Source organism: Chinchilla lanigera, unplaced genomic scaffold, assembly GCF_000276665.1.
Source record: "Chinchilla lanigera isolate Chin_1 unplaced genomic scaffold, ChiLan1.0 scaffold00179, whole genome shotgun sequence".
Taxonomy (NCBI): domain Eukaryota; kingdom Metazoa; phylum Chordata; class Mammalia; order Rodentia; family Chinchillidae; genus Chinchilla; species Chinchilla lanigera.
Genome location: NW_004955580.1, coordinates 82,411 through 103,449, shown reverse-complemented (window position 1 = coordinate 103,449; position 21,039 = coordinate 82,411). Strand labels below are relative to the sequence as shown.

General features: G+C 51.3%; 1 protein-coding gene across 5 annotated transcripts; it reads right to left on the bottom strand.

Moving 5' to 3' along the window:
* Positions 1-3,587: 3,587 nt before the first annotated feature.
* Znf275 (zinc finger protein 275) lies at positions 3,588-20,359 on the bottom strand. 5 transcript variants are annotated; one of them, XM_005414109.2, is made up of 6 exons: positions 20,060-20,359; positions 18,026-18,102; positions 11,230-11,321; positions 10,659-10,767; positions 9,890-9,994; positions 3,588-9,541 (listed from the first exon to the last, which is right to left on the bottom strand). In XM_005414109.2, exons 2-6 carry the CDS (start codon positions 18,054-18,056, stop codon positions 8,382-8,384), a joined length of 1,497 nt encoding a protein of 498 aa, XP_005414166.1. In that variant the 5' UTR covers positions 18,057-18,102; positions 20,060-20,359; the 3' UTR covers positions 3,588-8,381. The 5 variants fall into 5 exon arrangements, with proteins under 5 accessions (XP_005414166.1, XP_013365168.1, XP_005414165.1 ...); XM_013509714.1 differs by having other exon boundaries at positions 9,890-9,991; XM_005414108.1 differs by having other exon boundaries at positions 20,229-20,359.
* Between the last annotated feature and the right edge of the window lie 680 nt (positions 20,360-21,039).

The following is a 21,039-nucleotide window of genomic DNA, read 5'->3' as shown; positions in this document are numbered from 1 at the left end:
CTGGCAGGTGGGCCAGCGACCCTGGTGGGTTAAGCAGAGGCAGGGGCACCAGGGAGCCTGGCAGAGGCAGGGGCAGGGCGGGCATTCAGAGGTGCCAGAAAGGGACCCTGTAGTGGACTGACAACTGGTGGTCAACTCATAACCTCCAGCTGAACTGAGTCACAGTGGTGCTGGGTGTGGGAGGCCCACCTGGGGACTGTTGCCAGCAGCAGAAGAGGCAGAACCGGAGAAGAAGCGAGGCTGCTGGGAACTGAAGAAGGCTGTTGGGAGCTGGTGGAAGCTGTAAGGAGCTGTTGGTTCTTTTGGAGGAGCTCGTCGTGCTGGCTTTCCTGACGAACTTGGCTGTTTTCATGCTCCAAAGAGCTCCAGACCTTGTCACTGAGAATGGAGGAGCTCTGGTCTGCACTTTGAGCATCGCTTCCTGGCTCCGGAGGGGAAGATGGTACACAGCCCAGTCTCCTAGAGAAGCTTGCTGTGTTGGCTTTCCTGATGGGAACTCAGCTGTCCTGATCACCAGAGGAGCTCAGGACCTCACTGTTGCTGAGGATGGCTATGGTACCTTTCAGGGGAGCTCTGGTTCTTACTTGAGCATCGTTTCCTGGCTCCAGTGTAGGTCCCTTAGCCCACTAGCACAGATCCTTTATCCCGCTGGCACAGACTTTCTAGCTTCCACCACTGACCTTTGGGCCTTCCCAGTGCAGATCCGTGAAACAGGCCTGCATGAGATGTTGTCATGGGCTCTGGGCCTCCAGTTGGATTTGTGGGAGGCATTGTTATGGGCTCTAGGTGTTCATCTGGACTCATGCAGGACATTACCGTGGGATCCAGGCCCTCAGCTGGATTCCTGGTCTATCGTATGTGGACAGATTTCCTGCACTCTCTTGTATATGATTCTTTGGGAGACTATTATAAATAATCTTATAAAGTATGTGTCCCATATTATATTATATTGTTTCTCCTTGCACAATAACCCCAAACCAAAACAGACCTGAATGCCACAGAACCTGAGCATAGAGAGAGGGGGGCTTGTGTGCTAATACTGTGTGCATGTTTGACCCTGCAGCTTCTTTTAGTTGGAAGTGTAAACCACACCCACTAAAGTGTAGAAATCCTGGGGTTGGGGATTTAGCTCAGCGGCACAGCGCCTGCCTGGCAAGCACGAGGTCGTGAGTTCGATTCCTGGTACGGGGGGGGGGAGCCCCGAAAAAAATAAAAAAAGAAGAAAAAGAAAAAGATACTTTCAAAAACAAAGTGTAGAAATCCTAGGAGCACAGCTTGGTGATGATTTCTTGTAGGTCCTGCTTGTGGTGACGCTTTGGGTCCCTGTCATTTTCCTCTTGTAGGGCAGGTACCTTGTCATTTGCTTTTGCATCACTGAGAGCTCCACAGAAGGTGCTCAATAAATGCTTGTTGAATAAAGATCAGAAAAGGGATGAGGGGAGCAGGGCATGGTAGTGCATACCTGTCATCGCAGCACTCAGAAGGCTGAGGCAGGATTGCTGTGAGTTCGAGGCGAGCCTGGGCTACACATTGAGTTCAAGGCCAACCTGGACTACATAGCAAAACCCTGTCTCATCCCACCCTCCCCCCAAAAACAAAAAGGATGAGGGGTGAGGAAGCAGAGGGACTTTTCTGACCTGTCTTGCCTAGAAACAAATCTAGAGCCATATTAATGTGCGGCCAGCTTTGGAAGGAAATACATTTTGACTCATAATTCCAGGCCAGCACACGAGACAAATGCCTGACTATTGGAGAAACTGGTAAGGGTAGCCTGAGACATAGCTCTGGACCCCTCAGGGATGGGTCAGAGGGCTGTGGGAGGAATCTGAAATGCAGTGAGCATCAGGGCAGAAGCCATTTCTCTCTGGGCACCGCTTGTCCCTCCTGGGTGGGCCCTCCACCAGAGATGGGCTGGGGCAGAGGGTGTGGTGGGGCCGGGACCTGGGCGGGCAGGATGGAGCCTGCTGTGCTTTTTATCTAGATGTGTCCCAGGGGCTGGGGATTTAGCTCAGCGGCACAGTGCCTGCCTGGCAAGCACAAGGTCGTGAGTTCGATTCCCGGTACCGGGAAAAAAAAAAAAAAAAAAAAGTAGATGTGTCCCAGCAGGCACATGTGCTTGTAGGCGGGGACTTTGGAAGATGATTGGATCTTGGGGGCTCAGCTGACTAGGCGTTAGGAGGCGGGGTCTGGTCAGAAGTGGCAGTCACTGGGCCACGGCTGGAAGGGTCAGTCTCCCTCCTCGCCCCTCTTCCTTCTCTGCTTCCTGTCCGCCGAGCCCTGAGCAGCTCTCCTCTGCTGCCTTGGAGCTGATGGACTATGGACTGAAAAGTGAATAGCAAAATGAAGCCAAATGAAGCTCTCCTTCAAGTTGTGTGTGTTGGGTATTGTGTCTCCTTGAGAGAATGCGGTTAAGACAGGCCCACGGGTAGCAAGCCGAACACCACCCGGGGCCTTCGGTCTTTGCAGTCATTTTGGTTGTCTGAATGTTCCAGTGGAGGCAGAGTCAAAAAGCAGAGCCTTGCTCCATCAGATGCCTTCTTGTTTGTTCTGCAGAGGCAGCACTGGGGAAGTGACTGGTTCAGACTAGGTTCAGAAAGGCAGGGGCAGCGGGAGAGGGGCAGGGGTGCTCTTAACACTCCTATAGAGGCCCAGGAGGCCCCTGGAGTGGAGTCCCAGGCTGCAGACGGAGCTCACCTGTGCTGTAAGTGCATGTGGGTGCAAGTGCCAGCGAACAGTACACGCTGAAGCCAGCAAAGCAAACAGAAAGTTCTTTCCTAATGGCTTGCACGCAAAGATGGCCAGGCCAGGGCAGGGGCGTTGGGAGCCAGCTGCCCCATCACAGGGGTCAGGCGTCCTGCCACCTGCCCAGAGCTGCATCGGGGGTGAGGTGGGGTTGAGAGCACTGATGAGCAGGGGACCCTACAGGGAAGAGGACATGGGCCCCTGCCAGCAGCCAAGGAGAGCGCCAATGGGGGAACCACACCCCTTTCTGGGATGGTGCTCGCTCCCGTTGGCCTGCACCTTGGGCCTCCCATCCTGGAGCCCACTCTGCGCTTGTCCTCCACAGCTGGGCAGCTGGTGTTGCACTGGGCCTTGCTTGCATCAGGAAGGGTCAGGAAACTGGAGCTAGGGAAGATGCTACCTTTTCTGAGGCATTGGTCACCAGAAAGAGGCCAGCCACCAGCCACCAATAGGGCTGCTGCCCTCTTCTTCCCCCTTCCCCATCAGCCTTTCCTGCTCCCTGAGGGGGAGGAGCTGAAAGTCTGGCCTTATCTTCTGTTTTCATCTAGAAGTCAGACCCAAGGAGCCCTGGAGGAGATTTGGGCAGGCACCTGGCTGAAGGAAATGCTCCTTTCTGCCAAAGGAATAGCTCAAAGTTCCTGGCAATCCCACCTCCCCCAGTCAGGGTGCCTCTTTGCTCTACCAGGTTCCCAGCAGGCGCTGACATAGCCAACCCCAGCAGGCACCCAGACAGCACTAGGACCCCACAAGGAAATGGCTCTCCAAGTACAGATCTCCATGGTGTGGAGAAAGGACAAAGGGAAGAACTGATAAACCAATCTTGAACAAAATAAGTCAAAGACCAATGCCATTTAACATATATTTATTGAAATCTACTCGATGCAAGGCACTGTGCTAGATTTGGTAGGGGAGCAGATATGAGTGCCACCCCTGTCTTCTAAGAGCTCACAATCTAACGGATGGGGAAGGGCTGAGTGGAAGAGAGGAGAAGCCAAGTCCACAAACAGCTCTAGTGCAAGGCTGATTATAATGATTGCCAGAAAACAGACTAAGTCGTGAGATCCGGGGGCACCAACAAAAGAGCATCCACCACTTGGGATGGGACGCAGCTACTGTTCTCAGAGGTGTGCAGGTTACCTTGAGGGTCAAGTGTCAAGAGACCATTTCTAGTTTTGAAAATAAACCCCCGAATCAACACAATGAAAACTATAGAATGTAAGTATACTATTAAGAAAGGTGTTATCAATTCTTCAATCTGACGGATTTGCTGGAAACAGTGAAACACTTCCAAAAGAGAGAACAGGGTGGGCTGTGATGAACTCATCATATGGTCGAACGCCGGTTCAGGAAAGGAGCAATACGCACACAGAAAGTCATTGGTTAAACTCACTGAGACAGACGGCATAGATTTTCACCCATCGTAGTGAACACAATACGGTATCGCATTTAAACACGTGTCACAACAGCCAGGTGGGACTTGGGCCAGGGATGCTGGCTGGGGAGAATTCGAGGAAGGCCAGCAACGTGATCCTTCTCACAAAGCAGCCAAATGGCCAGTGTAATGTAATTGGCTCTTGGACAAGTTGCAAAAGCAGAGACTTAAGCTGGCTCAAGTCAAGGGGCAGGTCCTTGCTGGGGACACATGGACTGACAGAGGCAGTCGCCAGCAGCCCAAGAACACAACACAGTCAGGCCTCCCTTCGGGTGGTGGGAGGGAGGCAGTGCTGGGCAGCCTGGCAGAAGCCCAGAGATCTTCAGCTTGGTGCTCCCCCAGGGGCAACTGTTCTACATACTGTGTGTGTGGCTCCATCTGTGATCCAACTGCAAGTGCCGGTTTCCTTGTTCGCTTTCCTCAGACTTGAAAGGCAAGGTCCATTGTCTCCAGCCAGCTCTGCGGACTGCTGTTGCCCTTGGGTTGGGCATTTGGTTCTGTTTTAATTAATGCAGCCCAGAGAGGGTGGCAAGTCACATGGTACGCAACAGGGCCACAGCCCTGGGATGCGGGCAGGGCAGACACTGCACCTTGCCACTGTGGCCATAAAACCAAGCACACGAAATGCCAATACCACAGCAGGAAGATGTGGCCAGGTAGCGATTGTTGCAGAGATGCAAGAGTGGGGACTACACAGGAAGCAGTAAAAATGGTAAACAATTCCTTTCTTTTGAAAATTTCAGCAAGTATCCAAAATGCTAATAAAAGCAATTGAAGAGTTCTTTTTTACTGTGGTAAGAAGGAAATATTTCTACCAAAAGCCACAATTCCATGTACCCCAGCTTCTTTCTGTTACCCTTGCAATAGGAATATGTGTGGTTAGAAAGCAAAGTGAAATGAGGTAGATACAAGAAAGCACAGACAAACACAACAGGACAGCTGCTTGCATCTGCCCTGACAGAGCAGCACACCTGGACTATCCAAGGAAATCCACCTCCTCCGTGTTTGGGGCAGAAGATGAAGCGGTGAAACCACAGGACACATGGAGAAGTCACACACTGATTGTGTGTGGAGAGTGTGGATTTCACCATTCACACTGTGGAAAGCCAATATGTCAATGGTGAAGGAAAAGACACAATCTTTAGTGTTATCTCTAAATGAGGATTTGTTTGAGAGAAAATTATACAATCAAAACTAGAACAAAGTACCAAGTGGAAAAATCGTACCAAGGAAGGCAAGAAGGGAAGTCAAGGTGCCATGTCCCAGGGGGAGCAGTGACCTCTATCCTACAGGCTGACTTAATGCCAATCTAGACTTCAGTGGAATCCTTCAGATCCAGCTGGACAAATGACCCATTGAATGGTCAAAGAAACGGCAGAATCCTTCAAGGTAAACTGCCCAGAGTTGGGCCTGGTACACGTCAATATTCCTTATCCAATGACAGATGTACAAAACATGTCCTAAGAGCTTGAAAAAAGAAAACTGATTGGAGAGAGCAGTGAGTTCAGACAGATTCACAACTACTGCAAGAACAGAGCCCAGAGCAAAGGAATCACTATGTAACGGGTACTGCTGGCTTCTCTCCGGCCTGGAGGTCAGGATGGAGACATCCCATAGGGTCACAGTGCTGGCCTGGGGGCCACCGGGGAGGACCTTCTGGCCAAGGTCACAGGGATCACTGTGAGACCTTGCTTCCCAAGAAGGGGCCTGGCAGGCCCTTCCTGGCTGTGCCTGCATTTCTGCAGCAGGCCCTGGCCTCCAGCCCCCCTGCCCCTGCTGCTGCAGCACAAGAGCTGGGAGGTGATGCCACAGGCCTGGCATGGCCAGCTTCCTGGCCACCTCTCGCTGCTCTTCTTCCTGGGAGAGGCTGCCACCAGGATGGACAGCTCCTGTTTCTATTCCTCAGAGCCACCAGAAGGGCCTCATTCTGCACCCGGCCTTGCGCAGCCAGCTTCTGTCAGAATGACACACAGGCCATCAGAGAGACACAGTTCCTCTCCAAACCTCTGTTCTGTCGCTCATCTTAGATGTGGCTTCGGAAGGTGACCGCAGCACAGGTGGGCAAATCACTCCATAGTTGCCCAAAGCAGAGGCCACCAAATGGATCTGTCTCATTCCAGAGGCACTCGCTGGGAGGAAGAGCAGTCAGGCGAGTCTTCTTGTGGCTGAGGAGATGGTGCTTGGCTGGATCTGCTGCTCAGTCACTGAACTCATTGCCAAGGCTCCTGGGAGCTTGGAGGTGGGCTGGCTGCTGCCAGACCCAGCGTGTACCATCCAATTGGTCCAGGTGAGGCCAAGCCTCACTGCTGGTGGCTGGGGCTCTCCCCATGAAAGTCAGAGTGCTCTGCGGAATCTGTGACAGGCGTATCTCCAGTGTGCCTCAGTGGCTGGGTTGGATAGTCAAGCGCCCACAGATACATGCAGAGTCTGCATCTGAATGAAGAATGGGCCCTGTTCCACAGGCCCATTCTTATCTGGCCCACCCACCTGGTGCATTCACCTTCCGGTGGGCAGGGTTTCAACTTTTTGTTTGTAACTAAAATTCTAGAAGAAAATGTCATCATGTCTAAGTACTGAAGCAATGAAAGTTACGACCTACAAAATGAATGCTGGGATATGTAAAAGTCAAAAGCTTGCACAACAAAAATGTAATAAAAAGTGCTACAAAGAGCAAAGCAATGAAACTGGAAAAGAGAACACCACAATTGATATAGAAAGAACTGCTATATAAAGTCAGTATATCCAAAGGTAATTTGATAAACAGTCAAAGGAGATGAACGTACATTTGCATGCAAGAAACCAGAAGTAGTATTTAGGTTGTCACATGAAAAAAAGATGACACTAGTAGTCAGGAGGCCTGGGGTCCATCCCCACATGTGGCATTAATAAGCTGCAGAATGGCAGCAATAACTGTGATGATGACAGTGGATGACCTTCACTGGGAGTGTACCTTCACGCCAGGCAGGCATTGCCATTGTCCTGCTGACACCCTTGGGAGGTAGGTACTGGGATTGCCCCCCACTGGGCAGAGCTGCAAGCTGGAGGGCTGGAGAAGTACCATCGAGGCCCGATACTGGGACAGGCTCTTGGTCCCATCAAGGAGGTGCCGCCTTACTCTTGAGTCTTGGAGACACCCTCTTATTTGGGGCCCCTGTCTCACCTACTTCATTTTCAACACAATGGTGCTGCTTGGGGATAAGACCCATCAGGCTGAACACCACCGACCGATGTTTATTTTGGGTAGGTACAGGAGTCACCAGATGGAATTGGATTAAGGAAAAAAGAGGCAAAAAACCATTTAACCTAGATTAATTTTTACCAGGAGCATGATGGGTTAGATGCTAAAAAAACAAAAACGGAAAACCCCCCAAAAAACCAAACAACAAAAAACCCAGCCTTTTAAAAGGTCATTTGAAAAAGCACCACCCTAAGTGGTTATGTCGCAGAGTTACAGGACTAGTTAAAAACACACAAAACAACTCTCCTGATATTCCATGAATGTGTTCTTATGGCTTGGGAGGAAATTTCTAGTGGGAGCCTTACGTGAGGATTATCACAGTGCTACCATGCAAAGCTTGGACAGAAGTGACCAGATGTGCCAAGACTGGTGACTGACAGGGTTCTCGTGTTGGGCAAGATGGCGGGGTCACAATTCACCAGTTGTTGGAATAAAACCATTCAGGAAATGGAGTGTGGCACAAAAGGAGTATTTTCTAGATTAATATATTATTCTATATCATATGCGATGTACAAGATGCATGTATAACTAAATTAATAAATTAAATATTATAAGACATTTGAGTATTCTATTTACATCCCTAAAAATTTATGAATTCAAGTAGGCCAAACACTTTTGGGGCAATCTTTTCTTTCTTTGGGAGTGTTGGGATTGCACTGTACCGATGCCATCCTTTGTTTCCCACGGGGACAGAGCCTGGAGTAGAGGACCTGGCTGCATCCTCCAGCTGCGTGTCTCTCGTCATTCAAGACGTGAGGGCTGAAACACCTTAAAGGCACCCTGCCGGGTAAACTAGCTGAGCTAAGTTAAGATGGGAAAAGCTACTCTCCGCATAATGGGAAACACGGACACTTAGGAATTGCTGGTGGTAGTAAAAATCGCTTCAACCTCTCAGACGATAACATTGATGAGCGCTACAAAACTATTCATCTCCTTTGACCTCGCCATCGGCCCCTGGGGACCGGCCCCCTACTCCTGATGAGTGGGTTGATGCTTCTGCAGCGCCGAGCGCCTCTTGAACACGCGGCCACACTCGCTGCACTCGCAGCGCCTCGCCCCGCTGTGGATGCGCCGGTGGCGGCTCAGGCCCGAGCTCCTGCGGAAGGCTTTGCCGCACTTGTCGCACTCGTAGGGCTTGAGTCCGCTGTGGATGCGACGGTGCTTGATGAGGTCGGAAGGGCCTCGGAAGGCCTTGCCGCACTCGCCGCACACGTAGGGCCGCTCGCCGCTGTGGATGCGCGTGTGCTCCAGCAGGCTGGAGCTCTGGCGGAAGGCCTTGCCACACTCACCGCACTCGTAGGGCTTCTCGCCTGTGTGGATGCGTCGGTGCTTGGTGAGCTCCGAGCTCCTCCGGAAGAGCTTGCCGCAATGCGGACACCCGTAGGGCTTGGCGCCGCTGTGGATGCGCTGGTGCTCCGCCAGCCCATTGACACCGCGGAAGGACTTGCCGCAGTCGTCGCAGTCGAACGGCAGGTGGCCGGTGTGTATACGCTGGTGCTTGAGCAGCTCCTGGCGATCGAGGAAATCCCTGCTGCACGCCTTGCACGCCAAGGGCTTCTCGGCGATGTGCAGCTTCTGGTGCCGGAAGAGGAGGGTGTGCGCCGTGAAGGAGCGCCCGCACTCCTCGCAGTCGAAGGGCTTCTCGCGGCTGTGCACGCGCAGGTGTTGACTGAGGCCCGCGTTCTTCTTAAACCTCTTCCCGCACTCCTCGCACTCAAAGGGCATCGTCTCCTTCTCCAGCTGCTCCCTTTTCTCTGCCACGGCCTCTTCTAGGGCCCAACTGGGGCCCGGCCGGGGTTCAGTGGCCACGTGGCTCTTCCTGTGCTCGTTGAACTCGGCTGCCCCCCTGAAGACCTTCCGGCAGTCGCCACACTCCCACCCTTTCTCCTCACTGTGAACCCTCTGGTGCTGCACCAGGAGCACTTTCAACCGGAAGGTGTCCCCACACGCTTTACATGCGAAGTGGTGCTCTATGGGCAGATCCTGTGGGCTCCCTCCCCGGCCCTCAGAGTCCCTGATCTGCTTGACCTCCGTGTTGGGGTCACTGGCCTTGGGGGTGCTCACGGATGCCATCTCCTGTGGCTGGGTTTCTTCACCCATTGTCCGGTGGCAGGTCACAGAGGTGCTCCCTGAAAGGACAAACATGAGAGGGCACAGGAAGGAGGGTGACTCCTGTCCATAAGCCTTGTCCCCCTGCTGCAGCTGCTGAGCAAGCACCAGAGGGAACGGTTGGAGAGGCTGGTTGCTGGACTCTGCCTACTGAAGGGGCCCTAAGGAAGAAGTCCCACGGAAGCATAGCCACAACCCCTCCCCGAACCCTAGTCCCAGGTCCCACAGGCTCAGCTGATGCTCCCAATCCTAACTTCAACCCCAAGAGCTCAGCTGAGCCTTCCTGAACTGCGACTGGAACCTCACAGCAGCTCCACTGCCCACCCCCCCCCCCAATTTCTGCACATTTAGGTTTCTTTTCCACTCACCGGGGTGCTTAGCTTGATCCGTGCCAACGGATGGGTCTGACACCAACAGTACTTGTCCCTGCGCCAGGTGGGAGACCAAGGTAGTACCCAAAACAGGCACTCCTGCTTGTGGGAAAAGAGGTGGGTCACAGAGGTGGCACAGAGCACATCAGAATGGAGGAACCAAGTGAGGCTTTCCAAGATTGGGCTGGCTGTGACCTCAGGCAGATGATTCCAGGGGAGCCAGTGCAGTTCCCAAGGTCCAGCTACTTCTGGAGGTGGGAGGAAGCCAGGCTCTGGGATCCCTTGGGGGTGCTCCAGTGCCACATCAGGTGGCCACTCTGAGGAGCTGGCCCTTATCCTGCTTTCCACCCCACAGTGCCCACATGCTGAACCTCATGCTCATCCCAGACCTGGGGACTTCCACAGTTCTCACACACTCTCTCTTAACCCTGCCCCCCACGCAGGGCCCCAAGGGTGGACAAGAGAGCTTGATTACGTCCACCTCTCTCAACAGCGAACACCAATCAAATGGCCATGCAATTTGTATCATTTGTGGCTTAAAAAGTATTCTTAGGTATAGTGGCAGGTTTGTTCCAATTTCCTTCTAGTAAAAGACTGAGGTGGGTTCTTTCTACCAATGAAGAATCAGAGGAGCTCTTGCCAATCAGAGATGTCAAACGTGGTAGTACTTCTGCTTTTCCCTATAACTTAGGGACAAGACGAGTCCCCCTCCCAGCTCTAGTCCCAGCAGGTGGTGAGTCTAGGGAAGGGCTGGGGGCAGCCTTACCCACGGAGGTCACGTTCCCGTAATAAGCCAGTGTCCTCTGTTCAGGGTCCAGCTTCAACCACTCCCTTTCTGTGAGGTACTGCACCGCATCATCAGATGGCGCCAAGTCCTGAAAGAATTCCGAGGGATAATCTGGCTTTCCATCTAGTCTACAATGAGGCAGGGGTGGCACAAGTCATGCCAAGGGTGAGAGGCGAGGGCCTGGAGCACGTGTGTTGCTAATGTGGAGCTCCAACCACAATCTCCGAGAAGTCCTGGAGAAAGAACATGACCGCGCACCAGGAGACCTGGGCTGCTGCCCTGGCCTCCCGCTCTCCGCCCAAAGGACCTCAGGTCAATCACGCAGCAAGAGGGCAACTCAGCTCTCCCACCTGTATTGTGATGGGCCTTGCAAGCCCAGTGGGTATCCATTCCTTGGCAGCCTCCAGGAGAGAAGCAGAGGGTAGGAAGGAAGGCAGCAGCCAGGGTTCACATCCTGCCACATGTCATGCTGGGCGAGAGGCAGAGGCCGAGGCCAGAATCAGGGAGCAGTGACAGAGTCCCAAGCAAGGCAGAGGGAAGCACAGCTCACCTGGGCCTCCGGCATCTCAAGAGGGACTGCCAGGACCTGGTTTCCCGGGGCTCCATCCTGGGGAAGGGCAAGACCTTGGGGAGCAGGTGGAGCTAAGGAAAGTGAAAAAAGGCATGAGTGACAACAGCACGACCTCTGGGTCCCCTAGGATGAGACTGGTGTTTCTTATTCCCTGGTTTTAAATCTTCTCGAGTCTTTTCTCACGTGCTGGCTGAATGGCAGGCTTAGAAAACATACCTCCAACAGCAGGAAGAATTAGTCCAGGCAGGCCGGAGGGGCCAAGGCAGGACAAACACATGTGAGCCCAGGCAGAGCCGGAGACAGCTGTGCCAGAGAGCCAAGGACAGCGAGACGATGCTCAGAGACAAGCAGACCACGGGACAGAAGTGAGCCCAAAAGAATCCGGGAAGCAACATCTGGGACATGTGGGGGCCTTTCTGGCTCCCCAGAAGGTGATGCAAAGGTGGCTCAGGCCACTAGAGTGAAGAGGCAGCAAAAAGCAGGCCCCACCTTGGTGCTGTCCTCACCAGCCGGGTGCCCTTAAGAGCCACTGTCCACTGAACCAATTGACCAGGTAAAAAAGGCAGCTGCAGGTGAGGACCTTGCTTTTACATAGTCAACAGAATGGAAATCTGCCCAAGACAATTGCAAAAACAAGCCTCAAAGAAAAGATCTTCAAACACTAAGTTGCTAAAGAAAAGATCTGAAGAACAATGAAATGTTATCCTTTTCTTTCCAATTACAAAATGCGTGAAATGCTTTCAGATCTTACTACAGACGTCTGTGCACTACGGGCCTCCCGCTTCAGTGGTTCAAAGAAACAGTCACAGTTCATGTTCTGACGTCAATGCCGTTTGACTCAGCATTAAATGAAAGGGAAGCGTTTTGATACCAGCTCAAGAAGCGCAAAACCCAGATGCTCCACCATGGCTTTTACATAAAGTTGAAGATGCTACTTTCAAAGGTTTGAGGAGACACTTTCAAGTATGACCATGAGGGAGTAACAAGGAACAGATTTCACATTCTGCCATAACTGAGTAGGAAACTGGACAAAACACACGTGAAACAACAGCTTTCAGTCACTGGACAGCGGGAAGCACAGGCTCACGATCCCTGGGAGAAACAACGGAGGCGAGCTGAGAGTGTAAGGAGGGTGAAATGGAACAGAGTTTAGAGGCTTCAACAAGTTGTGGGGACCCCCACCAAGATTCAGGGTGGCTGGGGGTTCCAGCACAGAGTGCTTTGTGCAGGAAAAGAGCTGCGGGCGATCTGCAGGAAGCTTCCCTTGACTCTTTCCTAGTGGCTAAGCCATGTAAGCAGAGTGGAAGTTCCAAGGGCCAGAAAAGAAAGGCTGGGAAGCTATCAGCTGGACAATTCCCAGGATACACAAAGGTAGGCAGATGTTCCAGGTCTGCCCAACCAGTCTAGAGTCTGATGATGACCTGGGACACTCAGGAGAGAATACGGAGGGGCTGTGTGTGTCTCACCAGTAAGGAGGTTCTGTCCTTACAAGCAAAGGGACAAAGACCTGCCCTGCAACGGCTTAAAAAGCAGGCCTTAAAGAGACAGTGGTGATCCACCTCGAAAGTCCAGATGCTCAAGTACATAACCCTGATAGTGACAACATGCACTCCCAAATTACTGAAATGCTAAGCAGCACAAAAATGTTATTCTCCTATGGCAAGGAGAATAACAGAAACATCTATAACAACTGACGACAGAACGCACAAACAAGAAAACACAATTTAACTAATGTACAAGGACTGAAAGAAAGGTAGGAGTATGATTAGAAATAGAAGATACAAAAAGAACCAAATGGAACATCTGGTGGTGAAAACTACGTTTAAAGTAAAAATTTCACTACATGTGATCAGACACTGAAAAAAAGATTAGTTAACTCGGAGATGTAGCACTAGAAATGATCTCCAACGAATTTCACAGAGAAAGGCACATCATTGTCATTAAGCTTCTGAAAACCAGTGATGAAAAGATACAAAAGTAGCCAGAGGAAAGAGGTGGAGCTGTACACAGAGGAGCAAACAATAGATAAGACGGTGACTTCCCACGGGAAAACATTTGAAGCCAGAAAACGGCACAATGACACGTCTAAGTGCTGCAAAGAAAAAAGCCTTGTCAATCTAAAAATCTACGTTCAGGGAAAATAAGCATCAACATGAAAGCAAACAAATATTTGTCTGACAAAAGCCGAGAGGATTTGTCACCAAGAGTTCTGTACCCTAAGAAATATACAAGATCCAGGTGCGGTGGCGCACACCTGTCATTGCAGGACTCTGGAAGGCAGAAGGAGCAGAAGTCTGAGTCCAGCCTGGGCAACTCTGCAAGACCTTATTGCAAAAAACCAACCAACCAACCAAGAAAGTGATGAAAAAAAAAAAAAAAAGAAGCACTGAAGGGAGTTTTTCAGGTACAAGGAAAATGAAACCAGATAGGAAGCTGGGTCTACCCAAAGGTAGGAAGAACATCAGGAATATAAATATGCAGGGAAATGGCCAACACTTTTACTTTCTTCAGTTTCAAATCTTTAAAAAATAATTGACTACTTCAAGCAAAAATAGTAACAGAGTAATGTGAGGTTTATGAAATGCAGAAGTAAAACATATGACTGTGTGCTTTAACAAACAATATTCTGGTGCATGCTAGTAAGCCAATAGAACAGATAAAATACAGCATTAAAAATATTCAAAAGAAGAAAAATAGAGGAAAAAGGAACAGATGGGACAAACAGAAATAAATAATGGGATGGCAGCTTAAACTCAACCACATGGATAATTAAGTTAAATATAAATGGACTAAACACTAATCAAAAGACAGATGTTGGACTATATTAAAAGAACAAGACGACTACGTATTCTCTATAAGAAACTTTAAAGATAAAGACATGGATAGGGTGAAAGGATGGAACACCATATACCATAACCAATAGGAAGAGTTAAAAAAAAAAAAATCCCAGGGTCATATAAAAGGTATGCAGGGGGAGAGAGTAAATGACAAATGTGACTCAGAGCTCTGAAGATACTATTGTGTAGCCCTAGAACTCAGGGTAAGAAGGAAACTGAAGGATTTAATTATAAATTCAACAGGTGACCAATGTAGAACAACGTGCAGACTACAAAAATATGAATTCTTCATGGAAGATGCAGGCAGCCATAATAACTCTTCACTGAAAACTCAAAGAGGATAAAGGAAAGGAAGAAGACCACTAAGCGTATATTTGCTTTTTCAGAGAGACAACCCATGGAAAGTGAGCTGCGGCTACAGTAAGCACACCGGCCGCTCGGTATGCGCACAGCCCCGCGGGCAGAGTCAGGGTCTGGAAGGGCCTGCTTTTTGTTTCTTCGTGCCAATGTGCAGTAAGCAGGCTGTATTCCCCTGGCAGCAGAGAAGAACAAGCGTAAGAGCGCTGGGCAGTGTAGATGGGGAAGTGCCGGGCACGCGGGAGGATATGGGCAGCAGCCACCGAGCTGGGCTCCAAAGACCAGCGTTTTCTGGGATGCTCACATGGGCAAAGCAAGCACAGAGAACAAGGGCTGGTGGGAATTTGAGGGCCGTCCGCAAAGGGAGGCAGCCAGGAAGCCTCAAGACAGACCCCCAGGGTCCTCCCTGCAAGCTGCCAGTACAGTGCACACGGGCAGAAGGCCTCAGCTGGCCCTAAAATCCCAGCACAGGTGCTCCCCCAATTTCTAAGTTCATCTACAGGTGTTCAGCAGGGAAGCCCTCCCTCTAATGTCCCAGTGTCACCAGGACAGGGCTTCTCTGGCCTGATGGATACACATTCATTTGAGTTTTCCTTCCAATATAAACAAAACAGTTTGAGTTTTCCTTCCAATATAAAATAAACTGGTCATGAATTACTTACACAACTTATTTAAAAATTAATTTCCAATTGAAATTGATGTTTGGCTGCCAAATGGAACAGAAAGGAGGGCACATGTCCTATCTGTACTTTTTGTAAAAGATTTGTTACAAACCTCTTCTCTCTGCCCTTGGGTCATTGACTTAAGCCCTCGCCTCCCTTACAAGGCACTGGCCCAGCTCAGCAATCACAGATCCTGCCCTGTCCCAGCTCAGTCACTCCATCCAGACACACTGGCCTTCATGCAGTTCTGGATATGCCAAGGCTGTGGCCTTCACGGCCTGCGCACCTGCCAATAATCCCGGCCCCACAGTTGTCCTAGGAGGCACCTTCCAATAAGGGCTCAACTTAATGTCTCCCCTGAACCTCTTCATCCTCTACCCCTATCCTACCTATCCAGAACACTTTTACTTGCTAAATCTTCTTCTATGAAATTGCTTCCTTTTCCCAGGAAAAAATCAGCTCTAACAGGACAGGGCTTTGGCTTTCTTGGTCACCCGAGTCCTCGGCTGCTCTCGGCACCAAGTTGGCATATATGTGCAATGTGTCGCGGCATGGCTGAATGGAGCAGAGGACTTCTACTTGCAGAGCACTGGGAATGAATATTTACGGCTGTGTGACTCTTTTCACATAATTTCGTTATCACAACCTTCGGTTATTACCACGTCTCTCTTATGGAGAAGGAAGCCATTGACCATGAAGTTAAGTGGCTTACTTAAGGTCCGGCTCCTAAGACTTGAGACTTTTTGAATACCAGAGTAGAAAGACATAATATGCTACCCCGTAAAGCCAGGCAACACCAGAACATGGGCTGGTGGTGGGAATCCTGGAGGCCTCATGGTATGTATGGGGTTGGGGGCAGCCTTTAAACCACCCTATTAACATTCCATTTGAAACCCTCACCACACAAGACACATACATCACTCTCTTTCCCTCTCCCTTCCCCCTCTTTCTTTTCTCTCTCTCTTGCTCAGGAAAAATATCACTGCACGTGCATGTGTGTGCGCACACGCGTGCGCATACACACACACACACATTCTTCTGAGCCACCTACTTTTAATTGACCAAATCCTCCTGAAGTGTTCCATTTAATTGAGCGAACCTTACCGAAGTGTTTTCACTTAACTGGCATGATTAACTGTTGAAATTCTGGAGCCACAACCCCTAAATGAATTGTTAATTGTCCTTTCTCATTAAGCAATAGGAGTGGCCCTTCCTGGACCAGCTGTCCCAAGGGATTTGGCCTGAGAGCCCTTTAGCTCTCGATGCCCATGTGATCATCATCCACAGTACCGGAGCTCAGACACACAGAGCTAATTTAGAAGGTACTCATATGAATGGGAGGAGAAAAGCAGGCTATACTTTTAGAAAAGGAAGCTCAACTCCACATAATTAACTGAGTGTACCATGTAAAAGAGCTTCATGAGAAGTGAAGGAAGATAATTAAGAAAAAAGATAACATACATTAATCCCCTCTGCAGTTAAAAATAAAATTATCATCAATCCTGAGGGCAATCGGATCACTTAGAATCCACACTGCACAACTGTTCTACTTTAAAATGGTGGAACTAATCTGGAAAAGAAGCTGGATGTTATAACAAAAGTGACAATCGCAGGTGTCCACTGCTTTCTGAAATGGGTTGGAGATCAAGGTCAAAGCAATTCCAGATAGAACATGAAATTCACTGTAGTGTACCCAATGGGCACAGAGAGTACTGCTGACCTTGAACACACAGCACTTTCACTCAGACCAGAAGAGCACAACCTGGATTTGCAAAGTATACTCCTACTTACAACCAGGAAATGGAAGCAGAGAAAAACACTATGGGAAGACAAATCTCCAACTCCTTCTTTGACCTAAAGACGGGCTAAAAGCTATCAACTTCCAAAGAGCACAGGCCCAGCCAAGGTCAACTGTGGATTCCACACTGGACCTAGCCAAGTGCTGTGTGTGCTGCAGCTGTTTAACAAGTATTTGCTGTTGTTCGACGACGTGCAGCACAGTGGTGCCCGTGCTCACCTGCTGCCAGACAATTTGGAAACGTGTACTTTCTAAACTTGAGAGTTGGTGCAAGTGAAACAACCTTCCTGCCATGTGCTACAGATCCCAAGGCTAGGCAACCAACTTACTTCAGTTTATTGCATGGAATCAGAAACACTAAGACACCCAGAAAATAACCATTTTACTTTGGTCTGAAAGAACAGAAATTGAGAGGTGAATTCAACAGTGACAAAAACCAACCCATGTCAGAAAAATGGGGGGATAATTCAGTGGCTTCTCGTCACCTTTGAGCTTAGGATATCCTCAGGATGTGGCTTCCACTAAAGGTAGTTTCTGAGCCTAAAGGATCAGCCATCAGCGGCCTGCATCATAAAATAGCCAAGCAACCTCCTTGGGGAGGTGCTGTCCTTCCCTGGGCAGTGGGGGAGGGGAGGGGCAGCAAGGCCACCCAAAGGACACTTACCTGGGAGCTTCTAGAAGTTTCCAAGGTGTGTCCCAAACATCTGGAGTTCCTTAAGTTCCTAAATAAGGACCTGTAGCAGAATGTTCTCAGGCCATGAAGCATGAGTCTAGCCAGAAAACAACAGGTGGCTTGCAGTGTGTGGTTTAGTTCTGGGGCAGAGCAAATATGCATGGAAGGGTGGAAATACTCACAAAGAGATCTAGCTCCCCCACCCAGTGCTGATCACCTGGATTCCTAATTCTCCTTACTGGGTACCTTCTCTCCCCTGAGCTGAGTCTCTACAATTGTGGGAACTGTCTCTGGGCAGACAGTTGAGCAGCAGCTGCATATATGGAAATGTAAGAGCTTCCAGAACCAGAAGAACACTCTTCACCAACTTGTGCTCCCACCCATGGGTTTTCTAACTGTTGGGCCCACTTATGGCCAGCAGACATGGTCTGCAAACACCTAGACTTACCCAAAGGAGGCACACAAGGGTAACTCATCATGTCTCAGAACAACTCCAAGTGAGTAGTCCAGCAGACAAGGTCCAACCTGTTGGGTTGAAATAATCCACGTGAACAGAAGCAGACTCATGTGTACCTTCCAGGAACCTGTCCGGCTGCAGAGTAAGTGCTCAGTGGCAGGGCGGGCTGTGCCTGAGGTCCCCAACCAGCCCAAGATGTGAGCAGTGTGCTGGGCCCTGGACCTGACCTTCTCTCAACCTGGCAGGCCTGGTTGGGGCCCATCCCATACTGTGCAAGCTGACTGCTACACTGAAGTTGCAAAATCCTAACGGGCCAAAAGAGAGGGTGTCTCACCAGGAAAGTCTGTTTCTCTTGGGATATTTGTGTCTGTGTGTGCCTTTTTCTGTGTGTGTGGGTGGGAAGGCATCTGTTTCCTCTCTCACTTTGCCTGGGCACCTGTCTTTCTCTGTTTAGGTTTCCATCTTCTTTCCCTTCTATAAAAAGCCAGAAGGTAGACCAGAAGGAGATTTTGTAGTGTTTGTTGTACTTAATTGAGGAAAGGTTTATGTTCCCATTTCCCCAAGAAGACGCGTGGCATCTTACTAAAAATCAAAATAAATTGTAAATCTGGCCTCATTGAGGCTATCCTGCCTAGACTCTAAACTGGGTGTGATGTGGGATGCCATACAAATCTCAAGGGGCCCTGGGTCATTCACGGAGCCCAGGCAGCTTTGGAAGAGCTTGGTCACTGGGTCAGGAACCTGGTTTGGAGTTCAGCAAGAACTCAAGTGGCAGAGTGGCAGCAGGTCTAGCTTGGGCCAAGGAATCTGCATTTTCCAACAAGTCCTCCAGGGGACTCCTGATGTGGACACTAGCATGTGTACGCTCTGTCATCTCTAGCTAACATCACACAAGGCTCCTGGGAAAGAGCCTCCTCAGATGGGAGCCCACGGAGCCGTGATGCGGGTCAGACTTGTGGGAAGAGGCATCACACTTTCTAATAGATCTTCTCAGGGGTCTCTCACCAATGGAAGGGTAGAAATCACTGTTCCTTAGGCTTCTAAATATAGAGCTGGGAACAGTTTTGGGGAATGCACCAAACCGTGCCAGACACTGTGCAAGTTGCTTGTACAGAAAGGCCCAAGGGGGGAGGGGCTGGGGCAGCACTGGTCCCTGTCCCGGAGGAGGTGCCATTCCAGCAATCCCCTCTGAAATGTGCTTTCCCAGGAAAATGTTGGGGCTGAGGTTGAGGAGGAAATGTTTCACTGATCAGACTGGAGAGAGGCCACTGGCCTGGCCTGGCCAAGGCTGGCTGGAAGGTGTCTGAACGGGGTGGGACCTCTGGGAAGAGGGCCAGGAACAGGGGGCGGGGGGTGGGGTGGCGTCTGAAAGAGACCTTGGGCTTTGAGCAGCAGGCCAGTGAGGGTACCCATGGCGTGAAGACGTGTGATTAATCACCCAAATAGAGACTGGAGGGACAGCAAAGGACTTGAAGGCGAGGGGGCGGGGGGGGGGCGCAGCGGGAGACCGGGGACCTCCACAGTGCAAGAGAAAAAGCCTCGGACAGGGTTTGGGCTCTCTTCACCAAGCAGGGGCTGCTCACTTCTTCGTGGCGCTAGACAACCTATAGAATCCCATCTCTGCCTAGCTGAGGCTCGACCCTCACCCAAACGCAAAGGAGGGACGCCCTCAGCACGAACCGCCACCAGCGTCAGTGACAGGGGTGCAGTCCCTCCCCCCACTGGAGACAAGTCCTTTAAGGCTCCCCATGTCCTTTCCCCTCAGCCTCCATGGCACTTGGGGCTCTGAGGGGGTCCTCTTTCTCACCCCCGACTGCTTTCCACCCCGTAGCGTCCTCCCTGGAGTAGTGCAGGCCTCCACAGATCTGCGATTCCCGCCCTTGACCGCCGCCCCCTGCCCGCCGGGGAAGGCCTTCGGGCCTCGTGGTCCCTGCCATCAGGGACCCGGCCCCCTCTGCCAAGGGCCCGCCGCGTGGCTGAGACGCCCCCTCCCCCGCATTCTCTCCCCGCGGCCCGCACACTCACCCTAGCCCCAGCACCTTCTCCCGCTGCCGGTCCCGCACGCTCACTCCGGCCCGCACATCCTTCCGCCTCCCTCGCGATCACTCGGACCACTCAGACTCGCACGGCCCGTCCCTCCCGCCGCCCGCACCAGCACTTGGCCCGCGCACTCTCCGGCGACAGGCACGCTCACCCAGGCCCGGAGGCGGCCCTCAGCAGAGGGGAGCTGGCCCGGCCCTAGCAGGCCCGGCGTGGCAGGAAGCGCCGCTGAGCCGCCGCCCGAGCCCGGCAGAGCCCAGCAGCCCCGCGGCGCGTTTCCGGAGCCGTGGGCGCTGCCGGGGGTACTGGGGAAGTGAGGCTCCGCCCCGGACTCTACCCCGCCCGGCCTGCCAGTCCCGATTGGTCCAAAAGGGGGGCGGGGAGGGAAGGGGGCGGAGATGGGGCGGAGCGAGGCGGAGAGGTGGGGCGGCCGGACCCGCGAGCAAGGCAAACTGGAATGAGTGCACCAATGATGAATGAATGACGAGCGAACAAATGGTCCCGCAGAGGAAGGAGAGAATGAGGGATGGAAAGGACTGCTCTCCCTTGGGCGCCTTCAGGGTGGTGGTGGGCTACGGGGCGTAGGTGAAGGGCAGAGGGCCACGCTCAGAGTTAGAACTCCTCACAGCCATGCCCTGAGCCCAGACAGGGAGCCACAGCTCTAAGCAATCCTGACCTCAGCCCTGTCCTAAGGGGCACGCACTGCGAGCATGCAGTATGTATGTGTGCGTTTGCGGGGCACAACCAACAAATAAGTCCTTGCTTTAATTTCAAAAAAGCAGGTCTTACTCTACAGGAAAAACACAGGATCCTTGGGGTCAGAGGCACCGCAAGCAGGTGACAGCCACTTCCAGATGATTCTTCTGTTTCCCCAGTCACCAGAAACCTAAGACTATATTACAGCCCTGCACTCGGCTAAGCCAGGGGAAACAAGCTACTACTTACCTGAAGATTCTGATTGCTTC